This window comes from Trachypithecus francoisi, unplaced genomic scaffold, assembly GCF_009764315.1.
Source record: "Trachypithecus francoisi isolate TF-2019V2 unplaced genomic scaffold, Tfra_2.0 Lachesis_group0, whole genome shotgun sequence".
Lineage (NCBI taxonomy): Eukaryota > Metazoa > Chordata > Mammalia > Primates > Cercopithecidae > Trachypithecus > Trachypithecus francoisi.
Genome location: NW_022681453.1, coordinates 12,967,026 through 12,987,324, shown reverse-complemented (window position 1 = coordinate 12,987,324; position 20,299 = coordinate 12,967,026). Strand labels below are relative to the sequence as shown.

The 20,299-nt window shown below is 40.3% G+C and overlaps 1 protein-coding gene across 2 annotated transcripts in view; it reads right to left on the bottom strand.

Moving 5' to 3' along the window:
* CLRN1 (clarin 1) overlaps nt 1–19,867 on the bottom strand; it is a 45,707-nt gene extending 25,840 nt beyond the window's left edge. The window contains exon 1 of one of the 2 annotated variants that reach the window (XM_033204436.1): nt 19,573–19,867. In XM_033204436.1, the coding sequence (XP_033060327.1) occupies nt 19,573–19,825 (253 nt within the window). In that variant the 5' untranslated portion in view covers nt 19,826–19,867. The remainder of the gene's footprint in view (nt 1–19,572) is intronic. The other variant, XM_033204426.1, reaches the window with a different exon arrangement.
* Nucleotides 19,868–20,299: the final 432 nt, after the last annotated feature.

The window sequence follows — 20,299 nt, the reverse complement described above, 5'->3', positions numbered from 1 at the left end:
CACCAAACTTCTTCAAAGAACAATATGCAAGTAATAACAATAAGGAAAAAAAGCCAACAATTATAAAACGTTTGCTATGTTTCAAGTACTTTTTTTTTTCTTTGAGATGGAGTCTCGCTCTGTCACCCAGGCAGTGGGTGGAGCCCACTGCAGCCTCCACCTCCGGAGTTCTATGATCCTCCCACCTCAGGCTCTCAAGTAGCTGGGATTACAAGCATGCACCACCAAGCTCAGCTGATTTTTGTATTTTTAGTAGAGACAGGGTTTCACCATGTTGACCAGGCTGGTCTTGAACTCCTGGCCTCAAGTGATCCACCCGCCGTGGCCTCCCACAGTGCTAGGATTACAGGTGTGAATCACCACACCCTTCCAAGTACTTTATATATATATAACATAAATTAGCACATTTAATTCTAACAATATGAGGAAAGTATTATTTTATCCTTAAAGTATAGATTTCAAAACACCAAGGCAAGAGAAGTTAACTAATTTGCCCAAAGTCACACAGTGGCATTGATTTTCTTTTTTCCTTGCTATTTTTAAGATTAAAGTAAATTTAGCAGAGCATAAATAATCCCTTTTTAGTGTACAGTTCTGTGAGTTTTGACAAATGCATACAGTTGTGTAACCACCACAATAATCAAGATATAGAACAATTTCACTATTCTAAAAACTCTCCCCACCCCTCCCAGGAAGTTTTGCCCCTTTGCAGTCAACCCTTCCTCTACCCCCAGGTCCATATGTGTAGCTACAAGAAGCTGCTGAGTGTTTTCCAAAGTGGCTCTGCCATTCACCTTCCCACTAGCAATGTACGAGAGTCCTACTTGTTCCACATTCTGGCTGGCACTTGGCAGGTTTTTTAAAGTGGTAGCCATTTAATAGATACGTAGTTTATCTCAGTGTTGTTTTAATTTGCATTTCCCAAGTGTCTAATGATGTTGAGCATTTTTTGGAGAGCTTATTTGCCTTTCACAGGTCATTTTTGATGATGTGTTCGTAGTATCTTCTGTGCATTTCTTACTGGATTGTTTATTACTGAGTTTTGAAAAGTCTTTATGCATGCTAGATACAAACCCTTTATCTGATAAGAAATTCACAAATATTTTCTCCGTCCAATGGCTTGTATTTTCATTCTCTTATCAGTGTCTTTTGAAGAGTAGTTCTTATCTTTATGAACTCCAATTTATCAAGATTTTTTACATATCAAGTTTCAAATGTTAAATCTAAGAAGTCTTTGCCTGATGCAAGGTCACAAATATTTTCTGCTGTGTTTCTCTCCTTGAAGTTTTTAGTTCTAGGTTTACATTTACATCTGTGATCTCTTTCAGGTTATTTTTTGTATATAGTACAAGTTTGAGTCAAGGTTAATTTTGTATTTTTGCATATAGATATCCAATTGTTTCAGAACTTAGAAAACTGAACATAGACTTAACATATAACCCAGCAATCCCATTGCTCGGTGTTTACCTAAGAGAATCGAAAACATGTGTCCACACAAAAATCTGTATGCAAATATTTACTTTATTCATATTTGCCAAACACTGGAAACAACTTAGTATCCATTGACAGGTGAACAGATAAACAAGCCGTGGCCCATCCATGTGATGAAATACTAGTCAGCAATGAAAAGATACTGCTACTCACAATAACTCGGACAGATCTGAAATAACTGTGCTAACTGGAAGAAGTCAGACTCGAGAGGCTGCATGCTGCATGATTCCTTACATATGACATTCTGGAAAAAGCAAAATGATAAGGACAGAAAACAGATCAGTGGTTGCCAAGGGGTTGGGGGTAGGAGAGGAGATGGACCAAAAAAGGGACAGAGGGAACCCGGGAGTGGTGGGTGTATTCTATATCTTGCTTGTGGTGGTCATTATAAGCCAATATACATTAGTGAAAATGCATTAGTCTAATGCATACGTTAGTCAAAATGCATCCTAAGAAAGATGAATTTTGGCCGGGCGCGGTGGCTCAAGCCTGTAATCCCAGCACTTTGGGAGGCCGAGACGGGCGGATCACAAGGTCAGGAGATCGAGACCATCCTGGCTAATACGGTGAAACCCCGTCTCTACTAAAGAATACAAAACACTAGCCGGCAACGAGGCGGGCGCCTGTAGTCCCAGCTACTTGGGAGGCGGAGGCAGGAGAATGGCGTGAACCTGGGAGGCGGAGCTTGCAGTGAGCTGAGATCCGGCCACCGCACTCCAGCCTGGGCGACAGAGCCAGACTCTGTCTCAAAAAAAAAAAAAAAAAAAAAAAAGATGAATTTTACTGTATGTAAATTATGCCTCAATAAACCCGACTGAAAACAAATCAAAGCTGGGTGGAAAGAGGTTTGGGAGGAATTCAGGGCAATGGAGGTAAAATAGCAGTAGCAAGAGAGGGTGATAGGACCCAGTGTGTTTTTGTTTTGTTTTACTTTGTTTTTGGAAGTTGAAAGATGCAGGTTGGCAATTGAAATGGAATTTCAAGTCCCCTTATTAAAAAAAATTAATCCAACATACTTGGGGATTGTCAACATGTTACATGGAAACTGACTCCCGTTTAAGAGTAGGTTTAAAGTTCCAGATTTGGAAAAAGAATTCATTGCACACCTGAACATGACAAAGCTCTTTTTTTTTTTAAAGCAGAGAAAGGGGATTGAAGGAAGATGGATTTTCTTCGAACCCTGTTTCTGTTAGTTTGTCCCAAAGCCCCACTGTCTATGGAGGACCTTTTTTTATGAACAGCATTGTAACAATAAAATTAAAATTAAAATTGGAGTTTCACCCGTACTCCTAACTAACATAAAAAGCAAAATTTTTCTTTATTTTTGTTCCTTTGAAATCTTTGTTCATCTTACTATTTCCTATATTACTATTATCTCAATGCAGTTTTGAAATCACCTTCTGTCGGCCGGGCGCGGTGGCTCAAGCCTGTAATCCCAGCACTTTGGGAGGCCGAGACGGGCGGATCACGAGGTCAGGAGATCGAGACCATCCTGGCTAATACGATGAAACCCCGTCTCTACTTAAAAAAAATACAAAAAAAAACTAGCCGGGCGATGAGGCGGGCGCCTGTAGTCCCAGCTACTCGGGAGGCTGAGGCAGGAGAATGGCATAAACCCGGGAGGCGGAGCTTGCAGTGAGCTGAGATCCGGCCACTGCACTCCAGGCTGGGTGGCAGAGCAACACTCCGTCTCAAAAAAAAAAAAAAAAAGAAATCACCTTCTGTCTTTTCACTCAGAATAGAAGCATTTTCTGTGTTATGCATATTGTCTTCATAACTATCATTTAGATAACACATACGTTTTTAACCAAACGGATGCCCTGCAATCTGTTAGGTCGTCTTCTATTGGTTCAGCATTACAGCTCATGCTTCCAGGAACATCTCTAAGCACATACCTTTTTCTTTTTTATTTTGGAGATGGGGGATATATGGGAATAACCTTTTTGGGTGAATTCCCAGGAAAGGGATTACTTGGGTACTGGTGCTTTCTAAAAGAATGCTAGTTGTGGTATAGATCCCAGGTAACCTCAAGAACATAAGTGGCATTTTGTAATATATATATATTAAACTCTACTTTTTCAACCATGATTCAAAGCTTGATTCCCTCTCCGTGAAGTCTGGAAAGCAGAAATTTCTGACAAGATACCTAGTCAGAACAGACAGCTAGAAGAAACTAGTCACTGGGTTCTCTATCCTAGTAGCAGAACAGAAGGCACCTAAGCCACAGGAGAGAGAAAGCAAAAAAGGAAATCCACGCTACATACCTTGGCATGCAGAGAGAGGCTGTCATACCCTCATTACTCAAGTCTGCTATTACGAAACAGAGCTGAGTAAGTCATAAGTTAATGACTTGGAGTGAAAACAGTGATAGGGATGCTCTCGTAGGAAAGCTGCCCTCCCGCAGTCATTTGGTGGGGGCTCTAATTTTTAGGCTGTGACCCTTGCCTCCCTGCCTTTACTCTCCTGCTCAAATGAGAACCCCTGAGGCTCTGATCTGTGGACCCCCATTCTGCAAAGCCTTTTCTAGTTTTTTCCTCTCTGTCCCTTGTCAGATATTCCAAACCTCCCCTATTCTTAAGGACCTATCACACTCCACCTCCATTTCTTTCAGCCTATGAACCTGGCTTGTGAAGTGCTCAAACATATTTTGTAAACTAAACTCTCTCATTTCACAGAGAAAGGTGAAGCTATCATGGAATGCCCTCAACTTGACAGAACTCCATTGCCACCCATCTACACCTTCTTCGTGGTGTATACCAAACCTTCCCTTTATTCTTAGTGAAATAAATGTTTTCTCCTGTCCAAGCCAAGGGTGGCCCTTCTCCCTGTGCTTTCAGACTCATCCTTTCTCATCTTGCAGGGACCTTTCTAATTCACTATTTACCCTCCCATCTGTCTTCAGTCTTTTCCTCCCTACTGCTCTATCTTCTTAGTACAGAATTATACTCAAGGTCTTCCCATTGTATACACACACACCACCCACAGCCTGGCCTTAGGGTTCCTCTGTCTATTTCCTGACCTCAGTCTTTCCCTTTTATACCTGCAACCCTTATCTCTGGGTCATGATCTCCCAGTCCCTCCTTAGCTCCTTCAAGGACCTCCCTTCCCCACCACTTCATCAAGACTGCTTTGGAAAAGGTCCCCTGTGATGTTCTGGCTGTAACATTCAAATAGCCATTTCCAATGTCTCTCATTTGACATCTCTGTGGCATCTAGGCCTGTTGACTGTTACTTCCTTGGTGAAGGTTTGTCCTCCCAAGGTTTCACCTCACTAACTCTCCCCACAATTTCCTTGGAAAGTCTCCCCTCTCTACCCATTCATATTAGTGTTTTCTAGGACATATCTTTGTCTACCTTCTTTTTTTTTTTTTTGGTGGGGGGAGAGACAGAGTCTTGCTCTGTCGCCCAGGCTGGAGTGCAATGGCATGATCTCGGCTCACTGCAACCTCTGCCTCCCGGGTTCAAGCAATTCTCCTGCCTCAGCCTCCAGAGGCTGGGATTACAAGTGTGCACCACCACATCCAGCTAATTTTTGTGTTTTTTAGTAGAGACGGGGTTTCACCATGTTGGACAGTCTGGTCTTGAACTCCTGACCTTGTGATCCACCCACCTCAGCCTCCTAAAGTGCTGGGATTACAGGCATGAGCCACTGTACCTGGCCTTTGTCTACCTTCCTGTTCAACTCCCCTCCCTGGGAAATCTCATCTTCAGTCATGGTTCCAACTACTGCCTCTAATCTGCTGATTCCCGCTTCTCTGCTTCTACCCCAGGCCTCTCTCAAAACCTGCAAATTGGTGTAACTCATGGACATCTCTGGTTGATGTTCTGCAAGTGATCAAATTAAACATGACTAAAAATAATTTCATATTCCCTCTCAACTTTTTCCTTCTGTATTCCTTATCTCAGAGAATGTAACAACTGTCTATCCAGCAGAAACCTGGGCTCATCTTCTGTCATCAAGTTCTGTTGGTTTCTGTTTTGAATATTTTGGAAATATTTCCCTTCCTTTCTATTTATTTGCCAATGCTCTGGTTTGGATCCCCAAATATTGGAGGAGCCTTATGACTGGTCCTCACTTCTCTTTTGATTTTCTTCCAGTCCATCTTCTGTCCCGTCACATAGCTGCTTGCCTTCCTTAAAAGCCTTCCTGTTGCCTACAAGATAAACTTCACTGCCTGACAGCAAACACAGTCTGTCCTGTTCTGGTTCCTGCCTTCCTCTCCAGTCTTACCTTTTCCCTCCTTTACGCTCTCACGCATCGTCAGTACTAGGGCCACAATAAGTTCTTCATGCATTTGCTTATGCTGTTCATTTACTTAGAATGTTTCTTCAATGCCATCTAGTGAAATCTATCTCATCTTTAAGAACTTTCCTCTGGTTTTCCTATGCCTATTCCTCACAGAGAGTACCTATTCTTCTTGGAGTTTTTATAACTCCAAGAAGTGATAAAATTGTGATAATAATGAGTGCTACTCGACCATCTATAGCTCATGGTAGGATTTGCTCATCTTGACCTCTCTGCAGTTAGATGTGGCTGTGTAACAAGCCTTGGCCAATAAAATGTAAGTGGAGGTGGCATGTGTCAGTTCCAGGTCAGAGAATTTAATTGCCAGTGTGAGAGCCTCCACAACTCTTTCTCTGTTACAGTAACTGTCAACATTCCAGATGGTGGCCATATCCTGGAATGAAGCTCTAGCCAGTCTCCAAAAAATATGAACCGTGAGCAAGAAACTCATCTTTGTTGTTTCAAACCTATGAAGTTCAAACTTACTCTTTATTAAAACATAACCCAGCCCATCCTGAATGATATGCTAGTATAGCTCTCCCAAGTGGCTGATCATTTCAGAACACTTCTGCTTAGATTCTGGGTTGTTGAACAAGTATCGTCTAATTCCTTTCACATTCTCAGAGTCTACTAGAAGGCTTAGGCACATCATAGGCACTCAATAATCTTTTTAGGGGAGGGAGGGGTGAGAGCATTGAAGGCACATAAACTCTTTAACTTACAAATAATTTGTCTCACATGTCAAGAAATGCTATTTTCAATAGGTTACAGCTGGGCGTGGTGGCTCACACCTATAATCCCAGCACTTTGGGAGGCTGAGGCAGGTGGATCACCTGAGGTCAGGAGTTCAAGAGCAGCCTGGCCAACATGGCGAAACCCCGTTTCTACTAAAAATACAAAAATTAGCCGGGTGTGGTGATGGGCGCCTATAGTCTCAGCTACTCGGGAGGCTGGAGCAGAAGAATCTCTAGAGCCCAGGAGGTGGAAGTTGCAGTGAGCTGAGATTGCATCACTGCACTCCAGCCTGGATGACAGAGCGAGACTTTGTCTCAAAAAAAAAAAAAAAAGTTTACTGGAGGGTAATAAGAATAAGATAAAAAGTGTTTTTAGTAACTGCTAAGTGTGTTCCTTTATTATCTGCCATTAATCTGAGTTTCATTTGATATTGCTAAATGTATGTCTTTCATTTCAGTTGCCTTAACATTCATTTTACTTCTATCTGCTGGGGTTTTCTATTATATTTTATTCTGAAACTTTGTTATCCCTTTATCTATTACTGATTCCAGTCTAACAGTCATATCTGTTATCCTACAAATCTTAAAAATCCTAGTAAATTCAACCTAAGTCTATACGTAATGGCATTAACCAGGAGTCTCAGGCAGTTGGAATACAATGTACCACCAAAAGCACAATGGGTAGAGGGGCCAGTGGGGAGCCAGGCATTAACGCGCGGCAGCATGGCGGGTTGGGCAGAACATGGCTTTTGGAGTCAGGGAAGTTTGAAATTCATCTGGTTTTGCCATTTAGTATGCATGTTAGTCTCTATATCTCAGTTTCCTTAACTATCAGCATAGATAATAATAGAAATAAATCACGGAGCTTACAAGAAACACAAGCGTGGCCGGGCGCGGTGGCTCAAGCCTGTAATCCCAGCACTTTGGGAGGCCGAGACGGGCGGATCACGAGGTCAGGAGATCGAGACCATCCTGGCTAACATGGTGAAACCCCGTCTCTACTAAAAATACAAAAAACTAGCCGGGCGAGGTGGCGGGCGCCTGTAGTCCCAGCTACTCGGGAGGCTGAGGCAGGAGAATGGCGTGAACCCGGGAGGCGGAGCTTGCAGTGAGCCGAGATTGCGCCACTGCACTCCAGTCTGGGCGACAGAGCGAGACTCTGCCTCAAAAAAAAAAAAAAAAAAAAAAAAGAAACACAAGCGAGATCATTTATGTGGAAGATTGCTGTTAATTTTAAGTAATTGTCTAAATATTTTTAACATCGTGAGAAGAGCAAAAGGGTTGTATTTCCCCTGAAAAGAGTGAGGAATGTAGGAACTCGATGTGGTGAGGGTCCCAGGAGGAATCATTGAAGGTGGGTAAGAGGGATTTGGCCCACGGGTGGTCAGAGTACAGGTCTCTGCATTGGGACTGAGGAATACTCCACAGGAGTCCTTGGAGTACATGGAATTCAGGCAAACTTTCTATCTTGCAGCTCAGTCTTTTACTTTTTTCCTGACCAGGTAGGCGACTATTGCTATAAATAATGCTGGAACTTTGGATTTATGGTTAATTACTTATTTGAAACCAGTCACATTCTTTCCTCACTGTCTGATATATTGCTCTCATTCTTGCTTCTATTTCCCTTGTGCAATTTCTTGGACATCCTCTGTAATGGCTGGTCTAAAATGATCTTTGGACTGATAACACACCTCTAAGGAGAACCCCTGAGAGTCTCTTTGGAAGGAGCAGAGCCCTTCGACAGGAGACAGACAGATGGAGGTCAAAAGTTAACTTTATTTCTGATAAAACTGTTAGAGAACATAGCTTAGATCTTCCATCAAGTTCCCCAAATTAGGCAGCTTCACCCAAGCAATCACAGACAGGGCCAGACAGCTGAAGGCCTCCCTGTCAAGGACAGAGCTGACTCCTTTAACCCAACTAGTTGGTGAGCAGGCTCCTGTAACTGGTGGGCAGATTTGGAAACAGGGGAAGCCACTGGAGCTGACAGCAAAGTATGCTCAGTTTCTTACTGCAGATTCACCAATCAGATTGCTCATTGACCGGAGGCCGGGTGGCTATGGACAAAGCAAAAGACCTTCATGAAAATGGAAGCGAAAGATCCCGGCTTAATTTTGATCAGAAAAGCCCCCAACTGTGTGGTAGAAATGCTAAATACTGCTCCTTCCCCCTCCCCTCCTCCTTGTGGCTTCCCCCTTCCCTAACAGTAAGGGCTTTTAACTCTTGGCCTCACCTGTCTTGGCCACCATCCACCTCAGTCGTTCTCAGCCTTGGCTGCACATTAGAGTCCTCTGAGGAACTTTTAAAGCATTCCAATGCTCAGATCCCACCCCCAGAGATCCTGATTCAATTGGTCTAGGATGGAGCCTCAGGATCAGTAGTTTTAAGGACTCCCCAGATGATTCTCAAGTGCAGCCAGAGTTATGGACCACTGATCTAATAATTTTGGTTTCATCAACCTTTTTGCCTTCATGTGGCCAGATGTAAAACGCAGAAAAGGCCATCTGTGAAGCTCTCAGAACTAAGGCAGCCTCTGATAATGATGTCAGCAATGGTGCAGCAATTTCTTCCTAGATTAAAGCTCTAAAGGCAGTTTCAGAGGTCCTGTTTTTCGTCTCAGCTTGTCCTTCTCTACATAAAAGGATGTGTTTTTTATAAAAGTATTTGGCCTCTTGGTGCTCAGCTATTCATTTTCTTGAAAGAGAATAAGAGGGAAGATTTCTTTCTTCTTACAGAAATGCTCTTGATCTGACTTTCCCCTCAGCCCATCTGCAGCCAGTCATTATGAAAATCCAGTAAAAGACATTCTCTGACATCAGCTCAATGCATTCATCTCCTTTAATATCACCCATAATCTCACACTTAGGTATTGAGCCAAGCTTCCAAAGGCTATGTGGTCAGCTTGAATGAAATCCATGACCCCAGCACTTAAAAGAAGGAGACCTGATGGTATGATAAAACCATTCAAAATCTGATTTTCTCAGCCCCTTACCTGAATTTCTCTCAGCTGAAGTGTATCCACCTCACTCCAGCCTATTCAGAGGCAGCCCCATCAGTGAGTCTTAATCACCCGTGGTGGCTCAGGGACGACATCTGCTGTGGCACATATGTGTCTCTGATAACAGAACCCATTTAACTGCTCCGAATCCACAGGGGTATGATTATGTTGGGGTAATAACTTCTGAGAATGGCTTTGCCACAGTTATAACATGCTGAGAGGGAGCGAAATATGAACGCTGCATAAATTAGTCTACCAGGTACAAAGTTTGCTATTAGTCAGTTCTATCATACCTCTAATAAGAGTGTATATCACCATAGACAGTTGTGTTTAGCTGCATGATGAGATGGGAGGCAAATTTGTCAGTTTAATGTATATCAGTTTTTTAAAAATATACCTGTAACTTTATGAAACCCTTAATATATTTCAGAGATAAAAATGAACTTTTGTTTTTATTTTATTTTTTTTCAAACAAGATTTTAATTGATGCTACAATTCTGTTCCCTTGGCTCTTAATACAATACTAGTTTTTGAAATGAATCAAATGCTATGTGCCTGCTTTTCTTTTAGTCCTTGCCTCTGTTTTAAAACTGTTCATTCCACCTCAGGAAAGAGCCTGCCATTTTGGAAATTTCTGTGGTGAAATCATTGCTGTGGTCAGAGTAGCTAACTTTGAAGATCATACCATGAAGATTTTAGTGGGCAGTGATCTTAAATTAGCTAACCACACATGTGATCAGATATCTCTGCCTTACACCTAAACTGCCAACATGAAGGTAATATAATTACAAAACCCAAAGATTGATCATAAGCATGTGACTTCCTCAACCAATATTATTAAACAGTCCTGACTTGGCTATTTTACCTTGCGAGGATCAAAGATTAAGATTTAGACATCAGGATCACTAAAATGTGAAATAAAAAGGCAATGAATGAATTCAAGTCATCAGGCCAAATACTCTCAGATAGTTACATGAGAACCAGCTTTTGTGAGACTTCAATACTATTCTTAAAATAGATGGTGATCACTCCTATTCAACACAGTATTGGAAGTTCTGGCCAGGGCAATCAGGCAAGAGGAAGAAATAAAGGTATTCAAATAGGAAGACAGGAAGTCAAATTGTCTGTGTTTGCAGATGACATGATTGTATATTTAGAAAACCCCATCTCAGCCCAATATCTCCTTAAGCTGATAAGCAACTTCAGCAAAGTCTCGGGATACAAAATCAATGTGCAAAAATCACAAGCATTCCTATACACCAATAACAGACAAACAGAGAGCCAAATCATGAGTGAACTTCCATTCACAATTGCTACAAAGAGAATAAAATAACTAGGAATCCAACTTACAAGGGATGTGAAGGACCTCTTCAAGGAGAACTACAAACCACTGCTCAAGTAAATAAGAGAGGATACAAACAAATAGAAAAACATCCCATGCTCATGGATAGGAAGAATTAATATCATGAAAATGGCCATATTCCCCAAAGTAACTTATAGATTCAATGCTTTCCCATCAAGCTACCATTGACTTTCTTCACAGAATTAGAAAAAACTACTTTAAATTGCGTATGGAACCAAAAAAGAGCCCACATAGCCAAGACAATCCTAAGCAAAAAGAACAAAACTGGAGGCATTACACTCCCTGACTTTAAACTATACTACAAGTCTACAGTAACCAAAACAGCATGGTACTGGTACCAAAACAGATATAGAGACCAATGAAACAGAATAGAGGCCTCAGAAATAATGCCATACATCTACAACCATCTGATCTTTGACAAACCTGACAAAAACAAGCAATGGGGAAAGGATTCCCTATTTAATAAATGGTGTTGGGAAAACTGGCTAGCCATATGCGGAAAACTAAACTGAACCCCTTCCTTACACCTTTTACAAAGTTAACTCAAGATGGATTAAAGATTTAAACATAAGACCTAAAACCATAAAAACCGTAGAAGAAAACCTAGGCAATACCATTCAGGACATAGGCATGGGCAAAGACTTCATGACTAAAACACAAAAAGCAATGGCAACAAAAGCCAATATTGATAAATAGGAACTAATTAAACTAAAAAACTTCTGCACAGCAAAAGAAACTATTATCAGAGTGAACAGGCAACCTGCAGAACGGAAGAACATTTTTGCAATCTACCCAGCTGACAAAGGGCTAATATCCAGAATTTACAAGAAACTTAAACAAACTTATATGAAAAAAAAAAAAACCCCATCAAAAAGTGGGAGAAGGATATGAACAGACACTTCTCAAAATAAGACATTTATGCGACCAACAAACATATGAAAAAAAGCTCATCATCACTGGTCATTAGAGAAATGCAAATCAAAACCACAGTGAGATACTATCTCACGCCAGTTAGAATGGCGATCATTAAAAAGTCCAGGAAACAGCAGATGCTGGAGAGGATGTGGAGAAATAGGAACGCTTTTACGCTGTTGGTGGGGGTGTAAATTAGTTCAGCTATTGTGCAAGGCAGTGTGGCGTTTCCTCAAGGACCTAGAACCAGAAATACCATTTGACCGAGCAATCTCATTACTGGGTATATACCCAAAGGATTATAAATCATTCTACTATAAAGACACATGCACACATATGCCTATTGCAGCACTGTTCACAATAGCAAAGACTTGGAACCAATCTAAATGCCCATCAATGGTAGACTGGATTAGAAATTGTGGCACATGTACGCCATGGAATGGTATGCAGCCATAAAAAGGATGAGTTCATGTCCTTTGCATCTAAGTGACTGAAGTTGGAAACCATCACTCTCAGCAAACTAACAGGAACAGAAAATCAGACACCACATGTCCTCACTCATAAGTGGGAGTTGAACAATGAGAACACAAGGACACAGGGAGGGGAACATCACACACCGGAGCTTGTCAGGGGTTGGAGGGCTAGTGGAAGGACAGCATTAGAAAAATACCTAATGTAGATGACAGGTTGATGGGTGCAGCAAACCACCATGGTACGTGTATACCTATGTAACAAACTTGCACGTTCTGCACATGTATTTCAGAATTTAAAGTATAATTTTAAAAACTTTATAAGAATAGATGGTGAAACTGAAGAATAATCTTACATATTTTCTTCATCACTTTGTATCCTTTTTTCATATTCTAAGGGGGCAAAATGTAGCAGAGGAAGAGCATGATCTATCATATGCTTCTGAATTTGAATCCCAACTCTGCTGCCTACTAGCTATGTGACTCTGGAAAATTGTTGTGACCTCTCTGTTTCCAGTGTCCATATTTCTTCAACAGAAATAGCATCATAACATCTCCCATGTAAGGGTTGTAGATAATACATACAAAATACCCGGCTCCTATGAGGCACAAATAGTATTCATTATTGAACATTGCTTTTATCAATATCATAATATTAATTAAAGTAATTCAATATTAATGAGTATAATCTGATATACTTTTATCATTCTCAAAGTCTAATCTTTTGTGACTAGCAGAGACCCACCTAATATTTTTTTCTTCTGAGAAGTCTGAGAGTCCTTGGGGAAGACAAGTCACCTTCAGAAATTAGAAAAGAAAGCAGAGCAGCAAATTGTGAGAACAGTTGTGGAGTCATCCTGCAATAGGTAAAGTGTGTACACCAGGGTAAAGTTTCAGAAGTGCCACTTAGGACTTGCCCCAGTCAGACTCCTCTTCCTCTCCCAGGTATGCTCAAGTCAGTGATTTTACTACTATTAGGGTATGGGATGATTTAAAGGGAGAGAAGGTATATGTGCATATATGCAAAATTATAATTCTTGAACAATGTTGATTCTGTACTTTTTTATATGAATATGGGAAGATAGTTACTAGGGGAAGGGAGAAGTAAAACTTCTTTTTCTGGATTAGGTAGGCAGAACCAGAAGTTCCTTTCCTCAAAGTCATTTTCTCCATATTCCTCACCAATTGGAGGATAATTTCTGCCAAGTTCCTCTTCTGGGTAAAGAAAGCCCATGGAGAGGCCAGGCATAGTGGCTTATGCCCATAATCCTAGCACTTTGGGAGGCCAATGCAGGGGGATTGCTTGAGCCCAGCAGTTTGAGATCTGCCTGGGCAACCCCACCTCTACCAAAAAAAAAAAAAATTCTTTTAAGTTAGCCAGGTGTGGTGGCACATGCCTGTGGTCCCATCTACTCAGGAGGCTGAGGTGGGAGGACCCCTCAGGAAGGGGAGGTCAAGGCTGCAGTGAGCTGCGATCGCACCACTGCACTCCATGCTGGACGACAGAGTGAGACCCAGTCTCAAAACGAAACAAAACAAATACTCTTGGAGTGTTAAACATACTGTTCATTCCTAGCTTCTTGCCATTATCAGTTTAAGAAATTAGATTTAGGAAAGTGGAGTTTTTCAGCGAGGCTGGAAGAGGAGTTTCTTGGAAAAACAGAGAAAGCAAAAATGGAAGGAAGTAGGATGTCAGCTTCTTCTTGCTTTTGACCTTCTTCCATTTGTGCTTTCTCAATAATACCATCTCATTTTTTTCAGTATTTGTGGCTGCTCCCACTTTCTGGAACCCACTAATCCATCTTACCAGAATTCCAAAGCATCCCATTCTTCAATTTCCCTTTCTTTAACATGCAATTTCCCACACAAAAAGTAAAAGATTGTAATGGGAGAGAAAAGAAACATCCACTTTAGTCATGAAATCCATCTGGATCCTGATAAATGGTAGACATTTCAGAATACTTTAAAAATCATGAGTTTTGAGGATCAGAGCAAAGGCACACGTAACTCAGCATGTCTAATGATGGTGGCTAAAAATCTGTCAGTGGAGTCATCATGTGACTAAGATTAGAAGGGTTATGCAACTATAAAGCCGTAAGGAACTTGTCTAGAACAGCCAGTCCCTCATTATATAGATCACAGAGCGTTTAAATGGTAAGAGATGTCAGAAATCACCTAGTATCATCTCCCATATACAGATGCAAGAACTGAAAGTCAATGAAGTGATGGAATTTTCTAAGTGTAATCTCTTGCGAGTGGCAGAGACCCACCTCAAATTCAGGTTTCTTAATTTCAATAGTGTCAGTTTACCAAATATTTATTGGTACCTATTTGGGCCATGCACTGTCTGAGACCCTGGTGTGAAGGAGCAGTGGGATGAATAATACACAGCTCCCGCCTTCTTGGGGATGAAGATCTCCTTGCAGAGAAATACACATTCTCAAATATTTATAATATAGTTGTTTTGAAATAATAGAGCAAACATCAAGGTCTGGGAAGGACAAAGGAGGAAACAATTATTTGGCTGAGAGAAGCTGAAGGTTTTTCTTTCACAGTAGTGCTTCTCATACATTATTATCTTCTATTCCATTAATTGCTTCTTTTTTTAATAGGAGGCAAACAAAACCTCTATTTGCTGGACTGTTTTAATAGGTGAGTGAGACTAGACAACAGGACCCCTAAGCTAAAAAGCAGAAGAGCCCATGCTTGCTGGTGAAATGGTGCATATGGCTTCTTTCCCTCTTCCCCTAACCAAGTAGTCTTTGCAGATGGACTTCATAGGCTTCCCCTCTGCACACCCCCATACCTGCTTCCACACAGACCATAGGAGGAAACACAGGATATCAGACAGAGCTACATCAAAGACCTTTGTAGTTTTGCCATAGGCAGGGTGATAGGAGAGATGCAAGATGTGCAGAGTCATGATCAGTGAGACACCTGGGGCAGGTCAGGTCAGCAAAAGACAAGAGTCACACTTGGAGGAGACCGTGGAGATAGAGAGTACCAACTGTCAGTGACAGGCACTGAGTCCCTGAGCCCCAACCATTTCATTCCAACACGTGTTTGAGAAGCCACCTGCTTGCTCATAGAAGTAGTTTCAACATTTTCTCTCCAATCTGGGTCAAATGCCTCATTTAGTAAAGAAATGCTGCTTTTCTAAAATATGAAGTGAACTAATTTCTGTTCAGCTTTTTATAAATTTTCTATCATGAGGTCCAAATTAAAATGCTTTTCAAAGTATGACTAAAGTTGCAAGCTGTGATACATGATTGGTTAAATTTTATTTTTCACATTTTAAGAAAATAATTCCATATGTTTTTACCAGCTCATGAACTATCTTGGCAATGAATAGATCAGTATATCTAGGAATGATTGATACCATATGATTCTTGGGTATCATATTTTGATGATATTCTGCAATGTTTCAAATTACCAAAACAGAAACCCACCCACACACACTGAGCTCAAAATTGGCAGTTTTTGTCTTGATGGCTACATTTAGAGTTTAAACATCATCATTAAAATTTTACAGGTGACATATCAAGAAAAATTAAGCCCACCAGTTGTGCCTCTTTGAAAGGAAAACATTCCTTCATTATAATAAATGAAATTGTGTGCTAGGTATGAATGCTGGTGACCTCTAGAAAATGAACCACTGACCCATAAGTGGTTGAGAATCAGCCAGAGTAAATGAGGCAGAAGTTTTCCCAGCATAACTGTGCATGCTGGCAGGGCAGATTCATGTTATAATTAAAAGAGATGGAGTGGTCAACAGGGAACATTTAATAGGAACAAACATGACTACATTGCCAAACTATTTTTCTGGTCCATTTTTCATTCTCATGTTATGCCATATATCTGGGTTTTAAAAATGATGCAAGCATTGCACATGAAAATAACACACATGGACTTATACGGCAGAACCCAGGAAAAATTCAATCAGAATATGAACACCATCAAAGACCAACTTATTCAGAGCAAATCCCCATCTAAATCTGTACTGACTAATACAGTAGCCATAAAAATGAGCGTGTGACCCTATGCAAATGAGACATCACCTCCTCCAGACTCTGCATATATACCTGGCTGGTGTCCACCGCACTTAGGGACCTCCTCTTTTGGCTTTGGAATCCCCGCCAACCTCTGTCTCTGTATGGGGGAACCTCTTCCTTCTGCCTTCTCTTTTCTTTCTTACCTATTAAACTCTCTTCTCCTTAAAATCACACACAAAAAAATGAGCATGTGAAATGTGGCTAGACTGAATTAGATGTAATATAAATGTAAAATACACTCTAGATTTCCAAGACAGCATCAAGAAAAAAAGAATGTAAAACATCTCAATAAATTTTTGATTATATGTTAAAATGATAAGATTTTTGATATCTTGGGTTAAAAAAATCATTAAAATTAATTTCATCTGTTCCTTTTTACTTTTGTTTTCTAGTGTGGCTACTAGGACATTTAAAAGTACATATATGGCTTGCATTTGTGGCTGGTAGTATATTTTTATTGGGCAATGCTGATATAAATGAAAAGTTTAGGTATGCAAAATAGTGTTTATCCACCTAACAGAACTGAAATATAAATTCCTATTAATTGATGATAACATGACAACACAAAGAAAACTGGCCATGAGACCAGCCTGGCCCACATGGTGAAACCCTGTCTCTACTAAAAACACAAAAAATATTAGCTGGGCGTAGTGGCTCACGCCTGTGGTCCCAGCTACTTGGGAGGCTGAGGCAGGAGAATCGCTTGAACCCAGGAGGGGGAGGTTGCAGTGAGCCAAGAAAACTGGCCACGAAGTGATTTTTACCTTGATAAGTTACCTTTTCCATTCCTCCTACACTGGTAAGATTCTGTGAATTCAAATGTTTGCTTAACAACTTTCTAAAGGCAAAATAAGAAGACATTCTGGGAAATGAATTGTGCACTAATTAGAAGCTGGGCTCTGGAAGAAACAGAAAAGAGTGATTCACCTGAGCTCTCTGGAGGTCCCTGATTTTTGCTCCAAGGAAGCCACTACTGAGAAAATAAGGCTAGATCTTTTATTCATTTATATGAACAGGGCTTATACATTTCTATCAGGAAGAGTATCAGAGGATTCTCATCCAAGCAAACGTTGATGAAACATCATTGACGGGGTAATGACATTTTGAATGGAAAAAATGTGAACCATGAAGCTGCATTGCAATGGGAGTGTAAACTTTAAGGGTGCAATGTGTCCCAAAGGCATGTTGATTAGGAAGTTTTAACACTGAGAGGGGTGTTTATTTAAATGAATATTATGCTCTTTGGGGAGTCCATTGGATCTGTTTATTTTCATTTTCCCAACTCTCTCTCATGCTGCATTGAAAAAGATACTTTTATGCTTAGGAAAAAAAAAAAAAAAAAGCTATACTGTTAGTATTCTTTGCTGGGCCTCACCAAAATGAATGAGGTTTTAACATGTATAGTATATACAGTACACTTAATATGTATAGTCTATTGTATAGAGATGGAGCTGTCACTGCAGAACAAACAAGTAAATGGAAGAATGTCTTCACTAGGCTAGGGGGAGAATGTTAGGGGTATCTGGGAACTAATGCAATTCTGTGAGATAAGTGAGAGGACTGTTTAAACCCCACCAGTTCTGTGAGTCCTCACAGAAAGCAAAGGGAGGGGTATCCAATTAGAATAACTTCATCCTAGACAGGACCAGCATAGTACACAACCACAAAAATCACTCACTGAACCCCAGAAGAATGTGGCTGTGTAAGGATTAAATGAGACAAAGCATATAAAGTGCTTAGCATGTAGTAAGTGTTCAGAAAACATCTTATTATTGTTTTGAAATATGTCATATGGCATGAGTAAAGTTTATCTCCATTTCACTGTAGAAAATGTAAAGGCTCCAGAAAATTCACCAGTATTTTTGCTTTTGTCTAGATTCATTTGTGAGAAGTTTTACTCACGCCTTGGCTGCCGGTGACTCATGGTTAAATCATCGCTCTCATCTTTTTTCCTTTTCGGTTTTTTAATACAGTTGCATATCACGTGACATTCTGCTTTGTTTTCTTCCTCCCCCTTCCCGAGGAAAACTAAGCAACTCTAACAGCCCCATTATCTTAATGAATAAAAGCCATTCAATGAAAAGACCTGGTATCCACTTCATCGATTAAAAAGTTGATGACTAACTCTTGGAAATTTTCTGGAGCCCTGTGAAAATTCATATCACTTAGTAACCTATGTGAGCTTAAGGTTGGTGTCCAATGACTGCTAAGAAGATATAAGGAATGTCGCAGAAATATAAATAGACCAGCACTGAAATTTAATTAGGCACTGCATATGTTAATAATAAATTCAATTAATTTAGCCTTCTACCTATACTAGAAGAAAAAAAAAAACCTGGGCAAAACAATAATTCATTTTAAATGCTTCAATTGGTAACCTCCTTTCCTGAAGAGTGATTTATGCAGTAATTTACTGACGGTGTCTTCATAAGATTGTTCCAAACCAGCCCTTCTGAAATAATAACAACTTCTGAATGTGTGTTGTGAGAGATATAACAAATGACTTCTTATTAATTTTCATTTAATGAGTTGCCTATTCACATGGTAATTTTTAAAAATTATCTTCTTAAGATAAACAGGTTATAAATACTGTGGATAACACTTCCATTTCACAAAAATCAAGACAAGAAAATCTCATATTCTTTACATGATTTGCAGGTCAATCAGTTTAAAATTTTCTGTACTAAATAGGCATCCATTTCTTTCCCATTTAGCACAGCAGATCATTTTAAATTTCTACAGCCAAATGATTCCAGATTAGTTAAAAATGAAAACTGAATATTTAGCAGCAGCAAAGGTCTTAGCAGAAATAATGGGAGGGAGTGGGGAGCAGGAAACAAAATCATGAAAAAGGTGGCAAAGCAGGTAGGGTTAAGTAGGGAGCCCATGACCTTGGTTCTTTTTATAAAGAACAAAAAGCATAAAGATAATTCTTTACAGCTTTCCTATTTCCCCAAGTTTACTTTTTAAAAAAGACTCCATAATTTCTTACGTAAATATTAATACTTACGAATCTTAACTGCTAATATTTCCAAAAACCTTAATTATGTAACAATGAATTAACTCTATATTATAATAAAAAGAGCAAGTATAAAATAATAAAAACTAGGAAGAAGAAATTGCTCAGAGTCATAGGTTTTTCATATGGTTCACACCAGTTTAAAAAGTCCTGCAATAAACAGGGCAAAACTGTCAAATATAATTCCTTACAAAACTGGGAAGAGCCTGCCTAAAGTATTAAATAATTCAAATGCAATTGCTACTTACATGAGAACCGAAAGGGCCTTGCTCCTAACCCACACTGCCTCACGCCCTCTCCGTGGAAAAGCCCGTACTGGATTTCACCCATAAACTTGTCCAGCTCCTGCCCTGAGGCATTGACGAGCAGAGCTCCCGTTTTGCAGAGGATAGTGGCTTTGATCCACAACGGTGTCCCCAAGGCTGTCACAACTCCGAGGGCACATGCAGTGCTTAACACTCCAGCCATGCAAAAAATGATTTTCTTCTGTTGACTTGGCATGATGAGAAATGGCCTCTGTGAGGGCGAGGTTCAAAAACAAGACCTTTGTGAGCAATGGGAAGGGACTGCCCCTTTGACTGCATTTATTACAGAAGCTGAACGGACAGATCCCAGCTGAAAAGGCAACTTCACCATTGATGGTTCTCGTCAGGTTAAATGTCAGTAGATGAAGGCATCTTCATCACTCATACTTGACTTTTCTCCTTTTCTGCTGCTTCTTCTCCCTACTTGGAAATCTTAGGATGAAGAATCTGTAAAATAAAAGTCTTTCAAACTGCCTTCAAGTATCTCCTCTGTGTCACTTGGTAACAAAGGTCTAAGATAACAGATGGAGTCCCCCGTGTAACTTGATAAATGTTTCCCTTCCTCAGCCTCTTGTCTGATTGGGTGAGTTGAAACTTTCAGAAACAGGCTTGAATCTGATGGTAAATTTTCAGCAACTTGAGAAGTTCATTTATCGATGTTTTCATTTTT